The 19953-nt window shown below is 29.8% G+C and overlaps 1 protein-coding gene across 1 annotated transcript in view; it reads left to right on the forward strand.

Moving 5' to 3' along the window:
- LOC113371439 (beta-glucuronidase) overlaps positions 1 to 19953 on the forward strand; it is a gene marked incomplete at its 3' end in the record, with an annotated part of 608953 nt that overhangs the window by 556201 nt on the left and 32799 nt on the right. Inside the window, 1 exon segment of the mRNA XM_026612065.1 lies at positions 15815 to 15991. Within this exon segment, the coding sequence (XP_026467850.1) occupies positions 15815 to 15991 (177 nt within the window).

Raw genomic sequence — 19953 nt, forward strand, 5'->3', positions numbered from 1 at the left:
TATATATATATATATATATATATATATATATATATATATATATATATGCATATATATATATATATATATATATATATATATATATATATATAAATACGAGACTAGCTAACCCGGTAAACGTTGTTTCGCTAATTTAGGTATATTCTAAACAATTTCTAGAGAATCAAAAATATATTAATACTTCTAGTAAAGTGTTGTTTGAATGCTATATACAATAAAGTATTATAGAAACAATAAACAATAAACCATTAGTTTGTCTATATTTTGTCAATACAATCAAACTGGAAGTTTTATACACTTTGAACTGTAATAACAATTCGAATCATTATTTTGTTTAATAATTACAAAACGCGTTGCTACGCGATCCAGAACATACATCCAAATACATTACCACCAGCTAGGACAATTCATGGTGGCTTAGCGGTTTTTTCCCTCGTAGCGCTGAGGAATTTTCTGACGGAGACATCAAGTTCAATAGCTGCCGCAGCTTGATAAACCGAACGACCATTCGCAGCACAAACTAAGGGATGGTGGTGCCTACCGAAGAACTTTAGAACGAACGCGAGACTACGACTAACTTGGACATAACTATCTCATCGGATTCAAGTAAGCAAATCGAAATTTGATCGTATCTCAAGATGGAACTCATTTTTGAAGAAGCTAGAAAAGGTAAAGATAATAGTATAGAAATAAATAAATTTAGAATTCAGTTAGCAATTAGCACTATACCCGAATTCAATGGCAATTCAGATGACCTCTTTAAATTTTTAAGTACTGTAGACTCAATTTTAGATGACGTGGATTTTGAGACGTACAAATTTATATCAAAAATTGTTATTTGTAAATTAAGTGGAACGGCTTTTGATTGCATTAGACGGGCTGATTATCAGTTATGGAATAATATCAAACCTATTCTAATTAAACGTTTTAAAAATAGAAGGTCCATCGCTGAGTTACATCACGAGCTAGCAACAACAACAAGAAAAAATGGGGAATCGATTGAGGAATTTGCAGAGAAACTTGAGAGTTTGCTTACGTTAATAAACAACAAATGCTATTTTACACAAAATGAAATAACGTATCCATCATATTGTGACTTGGCTTTGGAAGTTTTTGTTAAAGGCCTACCATTGGACTTGAAAATTATAGTTAAAGCAGCCAAACCGGAAAATTTGAAAGATGCTATGCACATTGCTGCAAAGGAAGAAAAATATTTAAACATCAGATCTGATAAAAAATACAATCCATTTGTCACTTGCAGATACTGCAAGAAAAGGGGACACCACATTAACCAATGTCGAAAACTTACAAATAGGAAAAGAGATGACAAACTTAGAATCTACAATGGTGGAAATGACGATAGAATGGACTACGAAAGTAATAAGGATCTGAAATACACAAAAACATATGATGATACATACAAGGCATTCATAACAACTAAAGAAGAGTCCCAAGAGTCCGAAGAATCCGAAGAATCCGAAGAACAAGAAGAATACAAAGAAGAAAGTTTGACTCACAACACCAAAATAGAAGAGTTGACGACAATCGCTGCAAATTCATACGAAGAAGAAAAGGATCTATATGTGGCCGAAGATATGGAACAAACCATACGTGCAAATTCATACGAGGAAGAAAAGAATCTATATGAGGCAGAAGATATGGAACAAACCATACGAACAAATTCATACGAAGAAGAAAAGGATCTATATGAGGCAAAAGATATGGAACAAACCATACGAACAAATTCATACGAAGAAGAAAAGGATCTGAACATATATGTGGCACAAGATACGGAACAAACCCAAGATGAGGTTTTCGACATGAAAGAAATAAATAATGAACAAGAAGAAATAAGAATACTTAATGATGAAGGGCCAGAATATATGAAAACTATTCCCATTAAAATAAAGAAGAAAAAGAAAAAGAAAAGAAATATTAAAAGAAGAAAAATTAATGATGAAATTATAGAAGAAAATAATCAAGAAACCAGGGAATATAAAGTTAATATGATAAGAAAATTACCTTCACAACGAAAATTGTCAATAAATGAAAATATAGCCACTATTACAGATATGTTCAACCGTAAGAATATGAATTTGAACACAAAGGAGAAATATGCACATTTACAAAGCCAAAGCAGCAGAAAATTGATATCGTCGCAAACACATGTAAAGAAGAGAAACATTCCCGATTTTATTATATTCAGAACAGCACCAAAATTGTTTAATTATAAATACCGGAAGAAACTAAAAACTCGCCAGGTGTAAACACAATAATAACACGCAAGTCATTTGTTTGGTTGACATAAGCGAATTCTCATATTTCAAAGAAGCATTTGTCCAATTTTGATTACCTAGCAAATTTTTCAAGTATTAACAATACAACGTAAATTTAAATTTTCATTAATTACTATTTATGATTTAAATTATCAAATGCAAGATTTTTTACGCCATTATTAATTTTTTGCAGATTTTAAAGACATTTTTCATATTATGATTTTTATGGTCTATTGATATAGAAGTTTTTGAAAAAAACATTTTTGCATCATTTATGGTAAGTTGTTCGAAGCATATTTTGTTTTACCGGAATAACATTTAAATTTCAGTGATGCCTTTACATAATCAGCGACCATCTAATTTGCATTCAACTGTTGATTTTTTATATGTATGTTATTAAAGATTTATTAATGTAGAGATAAAAATAAAATTTATTATAAGATTTTTTTTCAGAGTACATTGTTTGTAAACATATTCTAACAGTAATGACACTTTTGAGGACAAAAGTTTTTAAGGGCCGAAGGAAGAAGAGATGGAACTCATTTTTTTTTATTTTTTTCTTAATTTTTATAGTTTTCCGAGGACGAAAAACTTTTGAAGAGGGAGGTTGAACTGTAATAACAATTCGAATCATTATTTTGTTTAATAATTACAAAACGCGTTGCTAGTTATATGTAGGTTACGCGGACATCGGAAGTGCTTACTGTTGGATTTTGTAAATAGGTTGTAAACAATAAATTAGTATATAAGAGATAGACAAAAGTTAGACAGTCAGTCAAACTTGGAGTAAGACTCGGAGTCAAGCTCAGAGTCAAACCTGGAGAGAAGCTTGGAGTCAAGCTTGGAGCCAGACATAGTATTCAGTAAAATTTAGTCTTTGCTGATATGATAACCAAAAGGTTATCAACAAATATTAATTGTAAAAATAGTGAATAATAAAAGTATCATTCAAAGTAAGAAGTGTGTTTACAAATTACTATCAAAACGCTGTTCGTCCTAAAGGCCTTTCACACTACCAGTGGACTCTGGAGAGTCCACATCACAAATATAATATTTCAACAACTATTCAACTGTTCACCGCTCGGGTCAAGCCTATCATTACAATTCCTGGTCGCACTGGTGATCCAGAACATACATCCAAATACATTACCACCAGCTAGGACAATTCAACTTTCTATAGAAAACATAGTATATTTACCCAAGTCTTTTTTGGTCTTTCGACTTATTGATTACGTTTCAAGTTTTTCAGATTTTTTTTGGATTCTGGATTTTGTGTTTAATTGTAAATAATACTACTGATCTTATACAATTTTTTTAAATTTCTGCGAGGATAGATAGAAAATGAATTAAGTATTTCTTCTTTAACCTGCTTTTTAAAAAGTTTCAAGTAACATTCGATGAATTATAGTGAATTTAATAAAAGGTATATTTGTAGAACAGGTCGAGACACAAAGATCCAATTTGACGTTGAGCAAATATAAACTATATTGTAAAAACCATAACAATTATATCACATTAAATAACACATATCAAACGAACAATTATCTAACTACGTTCAGTAAACTGTCTTCTACTTCACCATTGTCGAAATGTGCTTTTTGGTGTCTTTCAAAAATGTGTTATCTAGACCTTTTTACCCTATAGGCGAGGTAACTTGAAACGGGCAGGTGGCAAAAAGGTTTAAAGCCTTATTATAATTTTAAAAGTATTTTACAAAATAATTACATTTTTAACTGATACTAAAAAACTACCAACGGAAGAAAATACTTTTATTATGGATTTTCAAAGATTACTGTTTATCTCACCCATTTTAAAGATTACCGTTTTCAAATCAAGGTTATAGCTAGTTATACATCTTTTTTCCTTTACTTTCAAATATTGTTAACAATGCCTAAGTTTACTGATTTTTGACACATCGGTGGTGGACCTTTTTAACCCCGGACCTTCATATATTACTATCTATTCTTCGATAAATTCTGGGAAATTATAACTGGGAAAATGTTATTCGACAAAATGTCCCTTTGATCGATACCAAATTGAGGTTCTGAATTGAATAAAAAATAATATAATCTAGAAAATGTTTTATAAATACCAATAAGTAAATAATGATACGAATGAGATCTTTCAAAGCTTTGAGAAAAATATGCCAAAGAGTGCATTTTCATATTAACATTTCAAAAAAGTTGATATTTTGAGTTTCTATTAACACTTGCGGCCCGTTTACTAACGTTTTTGTATATAAATAAAACTACAAACAAAACTACTTGCTACAATTTAATCATAATTAAATAATATTCACGTAAAACATCCTATTAAACATAATCGAACATCATCCATCAAAAACGTTTGACATTTCAAGTATTATCCACCGTCCATTGTTTTATTTACATTACGCTTCAACAAAAATTTTCAAATTGAAAATGTAAAGTTTCTACGCAATTTTGAAATAATATCTCACCTTTCCGACCATCTCTGGATTGGCACGAATTTTTAAACACTAAGACTGGCCAAATCGATTCAGCCGTTTTCGAGTTTTACTTGGACATTTGAAAGAGAGCTCCATTTTTATATATAAGATATATGTATATATATATATATATATATATATACGGATGGTTTTCCAACTGGTGAACAGGCAACGTATAACTGCCCATATGAAAAACAATGATTTTCTAAATAATCTATTTTAAATTTATCTCGCAAACACTAAGCGATTGGCCTTGAGACTTGTTATTGCAAACGCAAGGCGAACTGGAAATTGCAATCGTTTGAAGTCAAATGGAAGACCAGTGGGAATCATTGGTATGTCACCAAATCGCCAACAATTTTTGATTGAATGGTGAAATTCAGTGCGTGTACATCATTATTCTTTGCGGTAAGAATCGCTCGTTGACTTAACCAAACATAATTCTGTCACTAATGTCATTACTCGTATTTTTAATTACGGTGCGTGAAATTCCAGCAATTTGCATTAAGGCACCATGCACCACTAATTTTCTTAGCTATAAACCTTGCGGAGCTCGAGACCTTTCCAACGAATGCAAAATTGTCGAAATCGGTTCGTGCGTTCTGGAGTTATTTCGTCAGGAAGGAAAACCCGACTTATTTTTATATATATAGAAGATATATGTTATGTTATAATTTTTTATGTAACTATTATCGTCCCATAACTATTATCGTTTTTTTGTTAATATCTATATTTTTTCTTAATAATTTTCTCTTCATTCACATATTTTTTGGATTTGATTATGGATGTCTTACACATGTATATTTTTACTATGTTCCTACTGCGCATGATCGTTGAGAAAATCTTCGTAATATGAAACCACTAAAATTCTCTCTATCCCGTTCTCTCACCAATGACGATACAGTTTCCACTATTTTCCGCAAACACGTACGCACACATTTTACTCTCGTACACACTCGTAATACAATTTCCAAACTAACAACATGTTCGTTTGGAATAAGCTTTTTTATAATAAAATATATCATTTATTTTAATTTTACAATTTTTTTAAATTTTTCATAACTCGACGTTTCAATTTTTTATTTCATATTTATTTATTTTTTCGTGCAATTTTGTGTTTTTGTGTTGTTTTTCAAAGTTTATTTGTATGGTGAGTTTCTTTACATTTGTTTATTTTATGGTTGTTTTTCATATATACTTTTCATATACATTGTTTTATTTATTTTTGTCTGTTAATTATGTATATTTTTTTATATTGTTTTAATTTGTAACCCTGAATTATTTATTTGTAGCACTGAAGATGGGTCAAATCAAGACCCGAAACGTATGTTCTTTAAATAAAAACATTTTTCATTAAAACTGTTTTTTAATTACTGGATGGATGCCCAATGAAACAATTTTATTATATATATATATATATATATATATATATATATATATATATATATATATATATATATATATGGGTCATTCTTTTACAAACCGAACACCAATTAACCTTGACATTTTAGAATTGTCTGAAAATTTGTTTACAGATACTCTTCATAAAATTATTTGACACGTATTTCTAATTTTTTTAAAGAAAATATTTATGATTGAAATTTGAATAATTTGCTCAAGTTTGATGGTCTTCCTCTGCATTAATCTTGATATCTCCAGTTGTGGTGACCAGATCAATATAATTTTTTTATTGTCCTCATTTTGAATTCTAGTTTTAGTTAATTGGAAATAAAATTATTGTTTTTGTAATTTTTAACAATAAAAGCAGTCTATTGTTAACATAGGATTTACATACCCTTTCCCCAACTCGAATCGATTGAAATAAACAACATAATTTTTCTTTTACTCTTCACTACAAAATCTCTTTATATAATGTTTGAGGCACAGTTAGATCCAAACATTATGTTCAAAATTCATATAAGACAGTTTTGAATATTTTTCATAAGTTGACTTTAACTAACAACAAAAAAAACATTTTACGTCGTTGTCGTAAAGTAAAACTTTTACCCACACCTTTTTGTCTTAATTTTAAAAAAATACACTTTTGAATTTTAATTTTTATTATTCTAAAAAACTTTTCTTCTCTAACTAAATGTGGAAATCAAGCATTGCTTCAACACCATTCACGAATCAAATAAGTCAATTCTAACAATAAATATCTGTTCTCTATTTGAAATAACAAATTTATCTTAAATAATTTTTGATTTTTTCGAAATCAAAATCAATTTGTTTTGATTCAAAAAAATCATTCACAAATATATTCAATAAATTGTCTTCAAGAGTTGTTAACTAGTTCGAGTTACTTTAAACAAATTGTTGTTCATAAATGGGTTAGGAATATTTCTGACATTGATATTCCCAATAATATTTTAAATATTCTTGCTTTGGGCTCAAACATCGCCTTACCTTTTCACACGAAATCTTTCAACTTTATTAGATCTTTTAGTTTTCTAGAAAACGGTCTTTGCAACATCAACTGAATTAAGTCCGTTTTTTGTAAACAATTAAAATATTTTTTTAAATGCATCCGGAATGTTTTGTTTTTCGTCAAAAGTGACATATTTCGAAACATTTATTTGATTTAAAAAACTGATTAATTCTATACCTGCATGAATTTTAAATCAATGGAATTAAGTTTACTAAAAAAATTGTGAGTAAGAACAATACATGAGTTTTTGGAACAAAAACCTCAAGAAGGTGATTCACAGTTACTACCTACGTAACATGATTTCCGCCGTAAAAAATAAGCATGTAAAGATCCAGTTGTTTTATCATTATGAGTTTGAGCCAATTTTTTTTAGACAAAAAATTTTAGAAAGTCAATTTGTAAAATTCTCTAACAAGCTAGGTTTTCATTTTATAGCCGGCGGTGATTTCAAAGCTAAGCACACCCATTGGGGTTCGAGACTAATAACGTCAAGAGGTCGTGACTTATATAAAACACTTTTGAGCAGTGCTGGATTACCCCATAGGCCCGTAAAGCCCGGGCCTAGGGCGGCACAATTTAGGGGGCGGAAAATTGTTCAGTATGTCAAAATTTTAAACTCGATAAAATGTCACGACAATTCATTTTAAGGATAGATCCTGAACTTTTTTTGTAAATTTGGAGATCATTCACCATCATATATGAAATAGAGCGTAATGCGTTTTCTAATAAAATTTATTATTCGTTGGTGTCGCATTGATATTTTTCTTGATGTATCAAATTTAATACAATATTTATCAAACTGATAAGCTTTTTTGGAGAAATATTATAAATCTGTTCGTTTTTTGTAATTTTGTTAAGGTGAATCTTATATATAAAACGCTTTAAAAATTGTTCGATGGTTTCTTATTTCATTTTCAGTATTAAGTCAAACCATGGTGAATTAACATAATATATCAATTGTTGTTCATTAATTTATTATGTTAAAATTTATTTTTTGTTTGTTAATGCAAATATATTTTTTTAAATAAGCCTGTAGGATAAAACAGAATCCTAAACTAAAATATCTGACAATTTGGTATGCTTCCTGCAATTGGCATTTTTTCAACTTCAGGAAGGCTAAGTTATAATAATCCCAAAAAATCGTAAATAAAATTGTTTATATATCTCTACGCTTCAAGATCTCCTGAACATTTTGACATACCTTAGAAGAAATCGATGTATGCATGTGTTTGTGCGGTTACAATTTTTTGCCAATTGACATTCGATTTATAATATTGGAAAGACGTGCTGATTAGTTTTTTGCAAAGAAAGTTTCATCCATTTCGGAATAGAGGGCAAAGAGTTAAAAAAATGATTTGAATAATTCAAGACACATTTTACTTGTATGACGAAATAAAGAACTATCGAAAATTTTGCGAGAGCATGGTCAGCGATTTTGGTGATCCAAAAAAGTGTCATTTGGTGGTAAAAAATGATCATCGGACATACGCACATCAAATTATCAGCTTTTTTATAAAAAATTTATGAATTATTACAAATTTTGTTTTCATTATTTTGAATCAATCCGTACCAAGACTTTTAACTTTTAAAGTTTACTAGATAGTTCAAGTGTCCTTTGCAAGGATCAATCCACATGAATGATTCAAAAAATATTCGCTTGGCTTTGACCGCGAAGCGTACTGTTTATGCCAAATGCAGGTTTAGCATTTTTGGAGATACAGAGCGCAGAAGGTGCAAAAGTGGTCATGAAGGTTTTGAGAGTACAGATCATCCGATTGGAATGAATAAGTAGTTTTCCGAAAAGAGGAGTACACTGGTTTCAAAATTTTGAGAAAATTGAAATACCTAAAATTTTCAAATAATCGAATTTTTTTAAAATTAAGAAAAAAACACGAAATTTTTGAATGTCTCGGTTCTATTTATCGTGTTTAGTCCAATGACTTTTTAATTTGTGAAATTTGTTCAGGCGTTTTTGAAAAGTAAATTTTAATTCATCACATCACAAAAGCGACTTTTTACACAAATTTTGACTATGGAATTTTATCAAACTTTGATGAAATTGATGATGTTTTAAAATTGGCAAATCTTTCAGAAATCTTTTTTCAATTTTCAGAATCGGTTTCTGGCTTTATTGCAAAAACGTAATATTTTTGCTTTTTTATGCTAATTTTTTTACCAAAACCAGCCGGTTTTTACCAAAAACTAATGAATATGATTTCTAACCAAGATCTTTAGAATGGGTTTTGAATTTTTAAAATCGGCTTCAGATTGTGGGCTAAAACGTTGACAATTTTTTTCTTTCTTCTGCTAATTACAAAAAAAAAACGGCTTGATCGCCCGATAAATCTGCCTTCCTAAAAATTAAGGTAAAGGGAAAAAATTATTCATTCCGTTAATACAAGTAAAACTTTTTTGAATTATTTTGAAACCAAAACTGAGTTGCAATTTTTGCACTTTTGTTCTGAATTTTTCAAACGGCTATACCTGTACTTGCCAAAAACTAATCAGAACTTTCTTATCTATGGGAATCAATTTTTTTAAGGTATGCCAAAATGTTCAGAAATGTCTGGAACATGAAAATATGCAAAAAAAAACGTTTTTTTACGATTACTATAACTTACGATTACTTTGCGCAAAGTTAAAAATTGCATTTAAGTAATTTAGAATAAAATTATGGTTTAATTAAAAAAGTAAAAATTTGTCTATTAAAAAGGGCGCCTGATCAGATAGGGCCTAGGGGGGCAGAAAGCTTAATCCGCCACTGCTTTTGAGTAAAGATTTAACACCAATCTCAACTGGAGAACCCACTTATTGGACTACTGATCATCAAAAAATTCCTGATTTACTAGATTCCTTTTTAGTTAAAGGAATTATGTGTAACTTAATAACAGTACAATCATGCCTAAATTTGAATTCGGGCCACTCGCCTGTACTACTTCACCTTCATTTCTATACTCCTTATAATTCAATTATAAGATTTCTTACGAAGCGATTCACTAATTGGGATAAATTCAAAAAAAATCTTGATTATGACATAAATTGCAATGTTCTATTAAAATCCAGTGAAGATATAAAAGAGGCTATTGCATCTCTGACAAACACAATATAACTAGCAGCTCCAAAATTACTCCTATGATTGATAGTTCTTTTACAAAACAAATTTCAATTCATATTAAAGAAAAAATTGCCATAAAAAGAAGTCTCAGAAAAAAAGGCAAATTACTAGATCCCTGTTTGACAGATCAAACTTTAACAAAGCTTGTACAGAATAAAAAAAATCTGTACATAATATTAACAATGCTAACATGGAAGAAAAACTAGAAAATTTAACAGCAACTAGTGACACTAATTATTCACTATGGAGAATGACCAAAAAGTACTGTTATACGTACGTCACCAGTCGGAACCGTGTGGGCTTGAGCCCACCCATGAATTTCAAAAAATTATATGGGCTAATATCTCTCTAAAAAAAAAAAAAAAAAACGAGACCACTGGCTGTCTATCTAAACAAAAAAAAAAACGAGCCCACCCATCAAAAATTTGGTTCCGACGCCACTGTACGTCACCAATTAAAAAAGATGACAATTCTTGGGCAACGAATCGTCAGGAGAAGGCGAATGTTTTTGCAGATTATTTTCAGCAAGTTTTCCAACCAATTCCGTCACAAATATCATGTCACGAATAAAAATTTATACATGACTTTTTATCATCAAATGTTGAGTCATCTGAAGATACTGTACCAATCCGATTTTCTGCTACAGAAGTTTAGGGAATAATTAAAAACTCCAAATTAGGTAAATGTCCTGGCAATGACCTCATTACAACCAAGACGTTGAAAGAGTCTTCACCTAAAACAACAAGATTTATTACTATCTCATTTAATTCTATTTCGAGGTTGAGAATATTTCCGGACGGATGCAAACTGCCAGGATTATCGTCGTCCAAAAGAAAAAGTAAAAGATCTATGTATGCTGAAATCATACAGACTCATAAGTTTACTTTCTACACTTTCAAAAATTTATGAGAAACTTTTGCTTAAAAAATTAAACAAACTTAAGCAAATTAGAATTCAGAATTAAGATTCAGAAAGTTGCTTTCGGCCATAGAACAGACTTATAGAATTATATAACCTAAATAAAAATAAAAATTATATAAAGTCCATTATATAAATAAATCGCTAGAAGAGAAGAATTTTTCAGCAGCATTCTTGGATATACAGCAAGCATTTGATAACGTATGGCATACTGGGCTATTCTACAAATTAAAAATTAATTTGACGTACTCTCTATATTTATTAATAAGATCATACCTGTCAAATAGGAGTTTTTATGCAAATATTTTAGACACTGAATCATGAAATAAGACAGTTTTCTCAGGTGTTCCACAAGGAAGCGTCTCGGGGCCACTTATATTTCTAATATACGCATCAATAACAACTAACACTTTGATCGCAATGTCTGCTGATGATACGTGCATTCTAGCCAGCCACATAGATTCCAGTTGTGCATCTGAATTACTCCAAGACCATTTAAATCTATTAGAGAATTGGAACAAAACTTCAAGAAGTCCATGTGAAATATCTCGGCATATACCTCGATAGAAAACTTAATTAGCAAATTCACATAAAAAAAGCAACAGCTTGAGATAAAAATCAAAAAGCTTTACCGGTTATTAGGGACTGAAACCAAACTAAGCTCATACAATAAACTACTTTTATATAAAACTTTATTCAAACCAATTTGGTGCTATGAAATGCAATTGTGGGGCAGTGCTCATAAGACTAATATAGAAATAATACAGAAATTTTTGAAAATTGCCTTAGGAGCACCAAAATATATCCCGGCTAATTCATCTCGACAAGAACACAACTACCATAATATAATGATATAATAACAAAAACAGCACATAAATATAGTCATAATCAAGCTTATCAGTCACCCAAATTCACTAGCAAACTCATTAATAACAGAACTATCGACGTAGGTTGAAAAGAATAGCTGCCATTTAAGTCATCAATTTAAGTCATCAAAAAATTATAGATATTAAAATAAATACAGCAAATCGTGTCTGAATCTTCGAAGTTTACCAAGACATCGAGGTTCGGGAAATTTACCACGTGATTTATATTCAGAGCCATAGGCAGAGTATGAAGATGATGGAAGGTCGAAGACAAAACTGTCATTTATTCCATTGGATGAATTTCTAACTGACCAGTACCACAACACTGCTATAGTCTGTTTTCCCACCATATATTTTATATATAACGTGTTTCCCTGTATTTTTTAAACTGGAGGTCAACACTGGGCAGGAAGTGTGTGGGGAATCAAGCAGGCTAGACATGCAGGAAAAAACAAAATGATTTGTCATATTTATTTATCATAAAATTTTGTAATTAATAAATTGTTCATATTTTCATCCAATGGATTTTATATTTTATACTAGCTGACCCGGCAAACGTTGTTTTGCTAAGTAAGGTATATTCTTAACAATTTCCAGAGAATCAAAAATATTAATACTAAGTGTATAAGGATGTGCTGTTTGAATGCTCTACACAATGAAGTATTATAAAAACAATAAACCCCATTAGTTGGTCTATATTTTGTCAATAAAATGTATACACTTTCTATAGAAAACATGGTATGATCAATCCAAGTCTTTTTTGGTCTTTTATTATAGATTTTCAAAAATAACCGTTTATATTCCGATAGCAAAGTCATGGGAATCAAGGTAATAGCTGGTTTACAACTTTTTTCTTTTACTTTCAAATATTGTTGTTAAACAATGCTTAACTGATTTTTGACACATTGGTGGTGGACCTTTTTGACCCAGGACCTTCATATATTACTATCTATTCTACGATAAATTCTAGGAAATTATAACTGGGAAAATGTTATTCAACAAAATGTCCATTTCATCGATACCAAATTTAGGTTCTGAATTTAAATAACATAAATAAAAAACAATATAACCTAGAAAATGTTATAAATACCAACGAATATATAATTATACAAATGAGAACTTTCAGAGCACCGTGTTTGAGAAAAATATGCCAACAAGTGCATTTTTATATTACCATTTCAAAAGAGTTGATATTTTGAGTCTCTAGTAACACTTGCGACCCGTTTACTAACGTTTTCGTATATAAATAAAACTACAAACAAAACTGCTTGCTACAATTCAATCATAATTAAATAATATTTACGTAAAACATCCTTTTAAACGTAATTGAACATCATCCGTATTATTTATTTATTAATTGTTAAATTCTTTATAATCCCGCAAAAATGGCAAGCTGTTGATCACAATTATTTTTTGTTGAGCTAATTGATCCAGAAAGTAATAAAATTTACACAATTACTGTTTCGGACCATTGATGATTATTAACGCTCACAGTATCCAAAACGAACGAAATTTAGTTATTGATTCTAAGCGCTTATCGGCCATCTTGAACACTAAAAATTTGTGCTTATAAGTGTGAGCGCTCACAGCGTGTAAAGGTGCGTCCACACCTAACGAACGAACACGAACGAACATGTCGAACAAGAAAATACAAAGAAGAACGAACAGGAACACGAACAAACGCGAAAAATTCCAAACGAACTTGAACAAGCGCTTAAAAGCAGTGAGCGCTTGAATTTTCGTTGTTCCTAGATGTTCCGTGAAACGCCAGTTTTATTATTGATATGGATGTAAGCTTTAATCATACGGCATTTTCACTGGTTTATGTGTGATTTTTGTTCGTGTATATTTTGTAAATATACTGTAAATAAATTATTCAATTAATTTCACTCAGTTTTTGTATTTAATATTTATATTTTGAGTCGTTTTCTTTCCTCAGCATTCATATTCGGAGCAAGCTGAACATTCCAGGCTTGAGCTAACTATACTCAATTTTCAAACTCTCATCCTCAACATATATGTTGAATGTCTATGTATGATAACAAGTTTAATATTTACTTGTAAAGACTGCAATTTCTTCTTTACTGCAGCTTCTGACATCCCAAACGTTTTGCCTACACTTTCTCAAGCATCGTTTTTTTTTCTAATAATTTTATAAAAAGGGTCTTTAGTCTCCCATATTATAGGAAACTTATCTATTTCATTTATGAATGATAAAATTACGTCATTTGACGATTCCATAATTTATTCAAAATTTTCAACCAATACAATAATTAAAAGTAAATATTATTAAAATTTTCAAACTGTACACAATAATTAAAAGTAAATATTATTAAATTATTAAAATTATTAAAATTATTAAAACAAAAATGTTCGTTTGCGATCGTTGTGACGTCCACACTGTACATACGAGTTCAAACATGAACGAACAATTCCCTTTGATGTACCGACAAGTTGCGGAACATTGCTCGCCATGTTTGTTTATGTTCGTTCGTGATCGTCGTGGCGTCCACACTATGCTGTCGCCGTTCGTTCTGGTACGTTCGTTTATGTTCGTTCGTGTTCGTTCGTTAGGTGTGGACGCACCTTAAGCGTCCAACGCGAATGCACCCAAAGAGGGTATAGTAATCTCTTTTAGCTCCGAATTTTTATGCAAATGTCAAAATCAAGCGTAATGCGTCGTCACCGGTAGGCGGCGCCACCATTCAAATAAAGCGTAAAAAAAGAAAAATATTGAATATTTTCAAATAGATTATTATAAATATTGTAATATCGTCTAATATTTATAAGAATTATATAAACTGAATTGCAAAGTTGAAATTATTTGTTTGAAGTATATTAGAACTTTAGTCAGAAAATAAATAAAATCTGAATTATTTTAGATATACTAAAAAAAATTTTTTTTTGGAAAACAAAATTGAAAAAAAAAATTTTTGAAACAAAAAATAGTTTTTTTCCAAAATCAATTATTTTGTTAAAACAAGCACAAAGTTCTTTGAATCAGTTAAATCGGACGCTTAGTTCTCTCAAAAACTGCCATTTTTTGCACATTTAGCTCTGTATCTTCGAAATGGCTGGTCCTGCCTTTGCCAAAAATTAATATCCAATTCTCCCAATCATTACTAATTCAATGTTTTTAGATCATTCAAATCGGATTCTCCGTTCTCTTAATAACTCGATTTCTATTTTCTGCACTCTTTGCCCTTTTATCTCCGTAACTTCTATCAATATGAATCGAATATTTTTTTAACCATTCAAATCAGTTAATCCGTGCGCTTGAAAACGTGAACGAAAAAACGCGGACACACAAAATACACACACACATCCATTTTTTCTGAGGTATGCCAAAATATTCAGAAACTTTCAAAACGTTGAGAAATGCAAAAATTTTCAATTTCGATTTTTGGACGATTACAATAACTTATCCTGCGGGAGGTTAATAATAAAAAAAAAAGCGTTTGTGGGTATGTGACTGATGTAAAAAAAATAGATAAAAAACTATTTCAGATACGAATTATATATCATAATAAAATTTCAGCTCAATCCGTGCTGAACTTTTTGAGTTTTTCAATCATACAAAAACCAACATACACAGATTTATATATATAGTTATATATGTGTGTGTGTGTTGTAAAGTGTGTGTGTAAGCGAGAGAGTTTGAGAGTGTTTTGCATCAGAATATAAATTTGGAAGTTGAATATATAAATTTAAATCTATAAATTAAAAGAACATATTTCTTATTAGGGACAACATTTGGATATTATCAGTTTCAACCGCTATAACGGCTGGTACAGTAATACGGGAAGAACGGATATGATAGTAGAGCAAATTATAAAAGAAGCAAAGGACTGGCACAAGAAATACCAAAAACCAGTTTTGATGTCTGAATATGGTGCAGACACCGTAGAAGGTTTGCATATAGTAAGTATACATAATTCTGATAAGCGTTACCTATAATTTATTCGTATTTATCAAAGAACATAGACAGCGTTTATGATTTTATTTTTAAATATTTGAAAATATTTTTTTATATTTTTTTAATATAGATAAGTTTGAAATTTACAATTTTCTTTCATATTGGTTTTATTGATTTACTAAAATGTACTAAGGCAACTTTAGTTACCTTAGCAATTCTCACTTGTCTCTTTGAAAAATAAGTAAAACACTTTTAAGAACTTTTCTTGGAGCCATATTATAAGTTTTTTTTTAGGTTTTGTACTGCAGTCAATAAAAAAAATATTATTCTAATAATTTAAAATGACAGATTATAAATTATAATATTGTATTATTATAATAATATTGTATACATTATAAATAAAATTCTTCTATAATGATGTATGAAAGAAAACTCCTCCTGAACGTTTATTCGGATTTTGATAAATCTTTCTGAAGTTTGTTAAGGGATTTTTTTATGATTTTTTGCATTATAGAAATATAGTTAGATTGTAGAAATAAATGGACAAATTACAAAAGACCGATTATGACATAAACATTGAAAATATTTGAGGCATTGATTGGCATTGAAAACAATTAAAAACTGTCATCTGCCAAAAATTTTACTTCACTTATGAGCTAAAATAATATTAGAATATAATATATTCATGATTATGAGTAAGAAAAATGTATTGTCTACATTATTTTTGTCGAAAAGCAGCTGAGATGTGCCAAAAATTAAAATAATATATGATGCAGTATATGGTTTGGCAGATGAACAGTCTGCGCAAGCGTCTTACGGGTATGGACAGTCAGTGAAGATACCCTATATAATTCAATTTGATAGATTATTATTTTTCAACTAATGCAGTCGTGTTTTGCCTTACTTCACTAAATCACAATACAATTTAAATTTACTTATTTAAAAAATTGTTTAGAAGTTTAATTGTATCAAATATTCATATGTTTGGCATTAGATACGGAATATTTACTCAAGTCAATGGAGCGTTTTCAGTCTGAATTTGTTGTGTGTTCCTCTTCGTATGAAGTTTTGGTTCATTTTACTCTCAAGTTCAAAAGTTAAAATAATTTAGACTCCTTTGCCACTTCCCGAGGGGTGACATCGCTTTTCAGTTGTGTTTTTTTTTTAAAAAATTAACTTTGCATATCGATAAAAACTAATTATAAGAAAAAAAATTTACATAATGTTTTTCAAAAAATCAAATACTTTTCAAGTTACTGACTACTGAAAATTCGTTTCTTTCTGGCGTTTCTCATCGTTTTCTGCAAATATCTCCAAAAATATACATTTTAAAGAAAACCATGTAATGAACAATATTATATCAATTACAATTTTCATAAATCGATGTTTTATGTGTTCTAGGAACAATGTTAGGATAGATATGAAGTGCAAAATCGTTTTTTCTAATACCGTTCGAAATTTAATTGTTGTATTTGAAGCCGTCTAGCGGCGAGATGTTGTTTCATATATTTTATGGGATTTTATAGAGCTGAAAATAAGCTTTAAAATAAGTTCTGTTAAGGGTGTGTTTTTTTTTATTTAAATCAAATAGTTTTATGAGTGCCATTTCCACCAAAATTGCAATTAATCGTATTTCATCAAGAATTAACTTGGTTCAAGAGATTCTAAAATATCACGTAAATTGAAGCACAGTAAAAAAGCTCACAGGTTACACCCTTTTTTCTCTTCATTTGCTGCACTAATTTCATTGATCGTAGATAGAATAGTGCACATATGAACAGGATTTGACCAATCAATTCACTTAAAATATGAACTTAAATAATAATGTACATCGAATTATTATTAAGAAAAATTAATTTCAATATTATTATTACTGATAACAATTAATATATAATAGAAGATTATAGGAATTATAAGCAACATTATTGAAGCAATTATTTTGAGAGAAAAAATCCAAGGGGATATTATACCTTTACCGCGGTAACTATGCATTAATTCTTTGTGAATTCGTTGATGTTTAAAAGACTACAATTTCCAATACGTATATCTTATGCTATAAATCACAAAGGCTATAAATTTCCATGGAACTTGGTTTAAGAGATCTTGATGGATTCTTTTTCGAAAGTGAACTGAATATGTTTGTTGAAAGAATGAATGAATGGAGTAATAAGTCAAAAATTTTAGGAGATATACAAGTAATAATGTCATCAACATATCTGTAATCAAAATAGCTGTCTATGCTGATAGAATTAAAAACTTTGGTTTCTAAATGTTGTGAAGATAATTTGGCTAGGGTTGGGGATATAGATGAGCTCATGGGAGTGCCAAAAATTCGAAAATAAAACCGCATTCTCACGAACTGGTACCAAAAACCTACTTGGTCAGGTAGGTATTTAAATTTTCACTCTTACCACCCCTCTAGTATGAAAATAGGCACTATCATTAATCTAGTAGACCATGATATCCTCCTTTCTGACAAACAATTTTGGACCTCAAACTTAGATTTAATTATCAAAACCCTCTCACAAAATTCCTATCCCCCACATCTTATAAAATCCGTCACAAACAATAGACTCACTATTTTAAAAAACAAAGTAATTAACCCCAACCTGAGTTTAATTTCCACAAAAGATAATAGTTTTGAAGGTACCATTTGCTGCCTTACATCAAGGAACTTTACTCGATGTGGAAAAAACTTTTTTTTACGCAAATCTCCGTTTAGTATGCAACATCGAATTAACGCTCAATTACCTCAAATTTAAAGCCGCGCACTAGTTTGGAAAGAGTATCCAATGTGGTCTATAAAATATCTTGCAATGACTGTGATTCTATCTATATTGGCAAAACAGGACAGAACCTTATCAAACGTTTGAAACAACGCGATAATAACGCAAGAAACAAAAATCAAGTGCAAACAATGATCACAGAACATTTAAAACTAAATAACCCTACGTTCAATTTTCATGGCGCAAAGGTTCTTCATCATAAGTCGATAGTCTCATAAAGACGCTTTTCAGAATCGGCTTATATTTTTTTGAACAAAATTTGTTTTAACAAACGAACAAACACCAGCTTCATTTGCGAAAATTACCAATATGTTCTAAATCTAAATGATGTTTCCCAATTTCTATCGAATACTTAACACCACGGTTTGCACAACACTATCACGCACACTTGCACAGCGATGGTCAGTTACGACCACATGTGATTGTTTTTTCTTAAAATTTTGACTTCGCATCTCGGATACTTACAAAAACATTATTCTTGTTTGGCTTTGGCCTCAGATACACAAGTGCTTACGTATAATATTTTATTAATTAATTATTTTTACATTACATTTGGTGCTTGTTTCCAATTATTAATTTTTTACAAGCTGTATTAATATGCGTAAGTGATAATCTAAGAAATTCAAGTAAGTAATGTTTTATGCATTATTTTAATTTAAGGTTTAGATAGAATTAGTCTGTCTGTCTGTCTCTTTAGTTAAATTTTTCTTTTTATTTTTGCTTATGTATATTTAATTTTCAACGTTAATTTCTGTTTTTTTCAAAATTGTAGAACCACTGATGATGACGTAGAATTTTACGTCGAAACGTATGGAAAAATAAAGATGTTTTAAAAAATCTTTACTTATTTATATTTTTTACTTGATGTTACGCCCTCTCAGAAATTAATCATACATTAATTAACATGAAATTTAAACACTTTCATATATATATATATATATATATATATATATATATATATATATATATATACTAGATGACCTGACAGACGTTATCCTGAACCCACATCTACGTTTTTTCAATATCCTATACTAATAATTATCGTTTATATAAAAATAATCATTATTGTTTTTTTAATTACTATTTACACAAATATATGAGTGATGTTAAATGTAGAACTGCTTCAAATAAAATGATGATTCTCAATTCCCACAGTTAACACTTTGATTATCCCTTTAACA

The sequence above is a fragment of the Ctenocephalides felis genome, unplaced genomic scaffold (genome assembly GCF_003426905.1).
Source record: "Ctenocephalides felis isolate EL2017-DRISC unplaced genomic scaffold, ASM342690v1 CF-g0.4_SCAFFOLD_01492, whole genome shotgun sequence".
NCBI classification, from domain to species: Eukaryota; Metazoa; Arthropoda; class Insecta; order Siphonaptera; family Pulicidae; genus Ctenocephalides; species Ctenocephalides felis.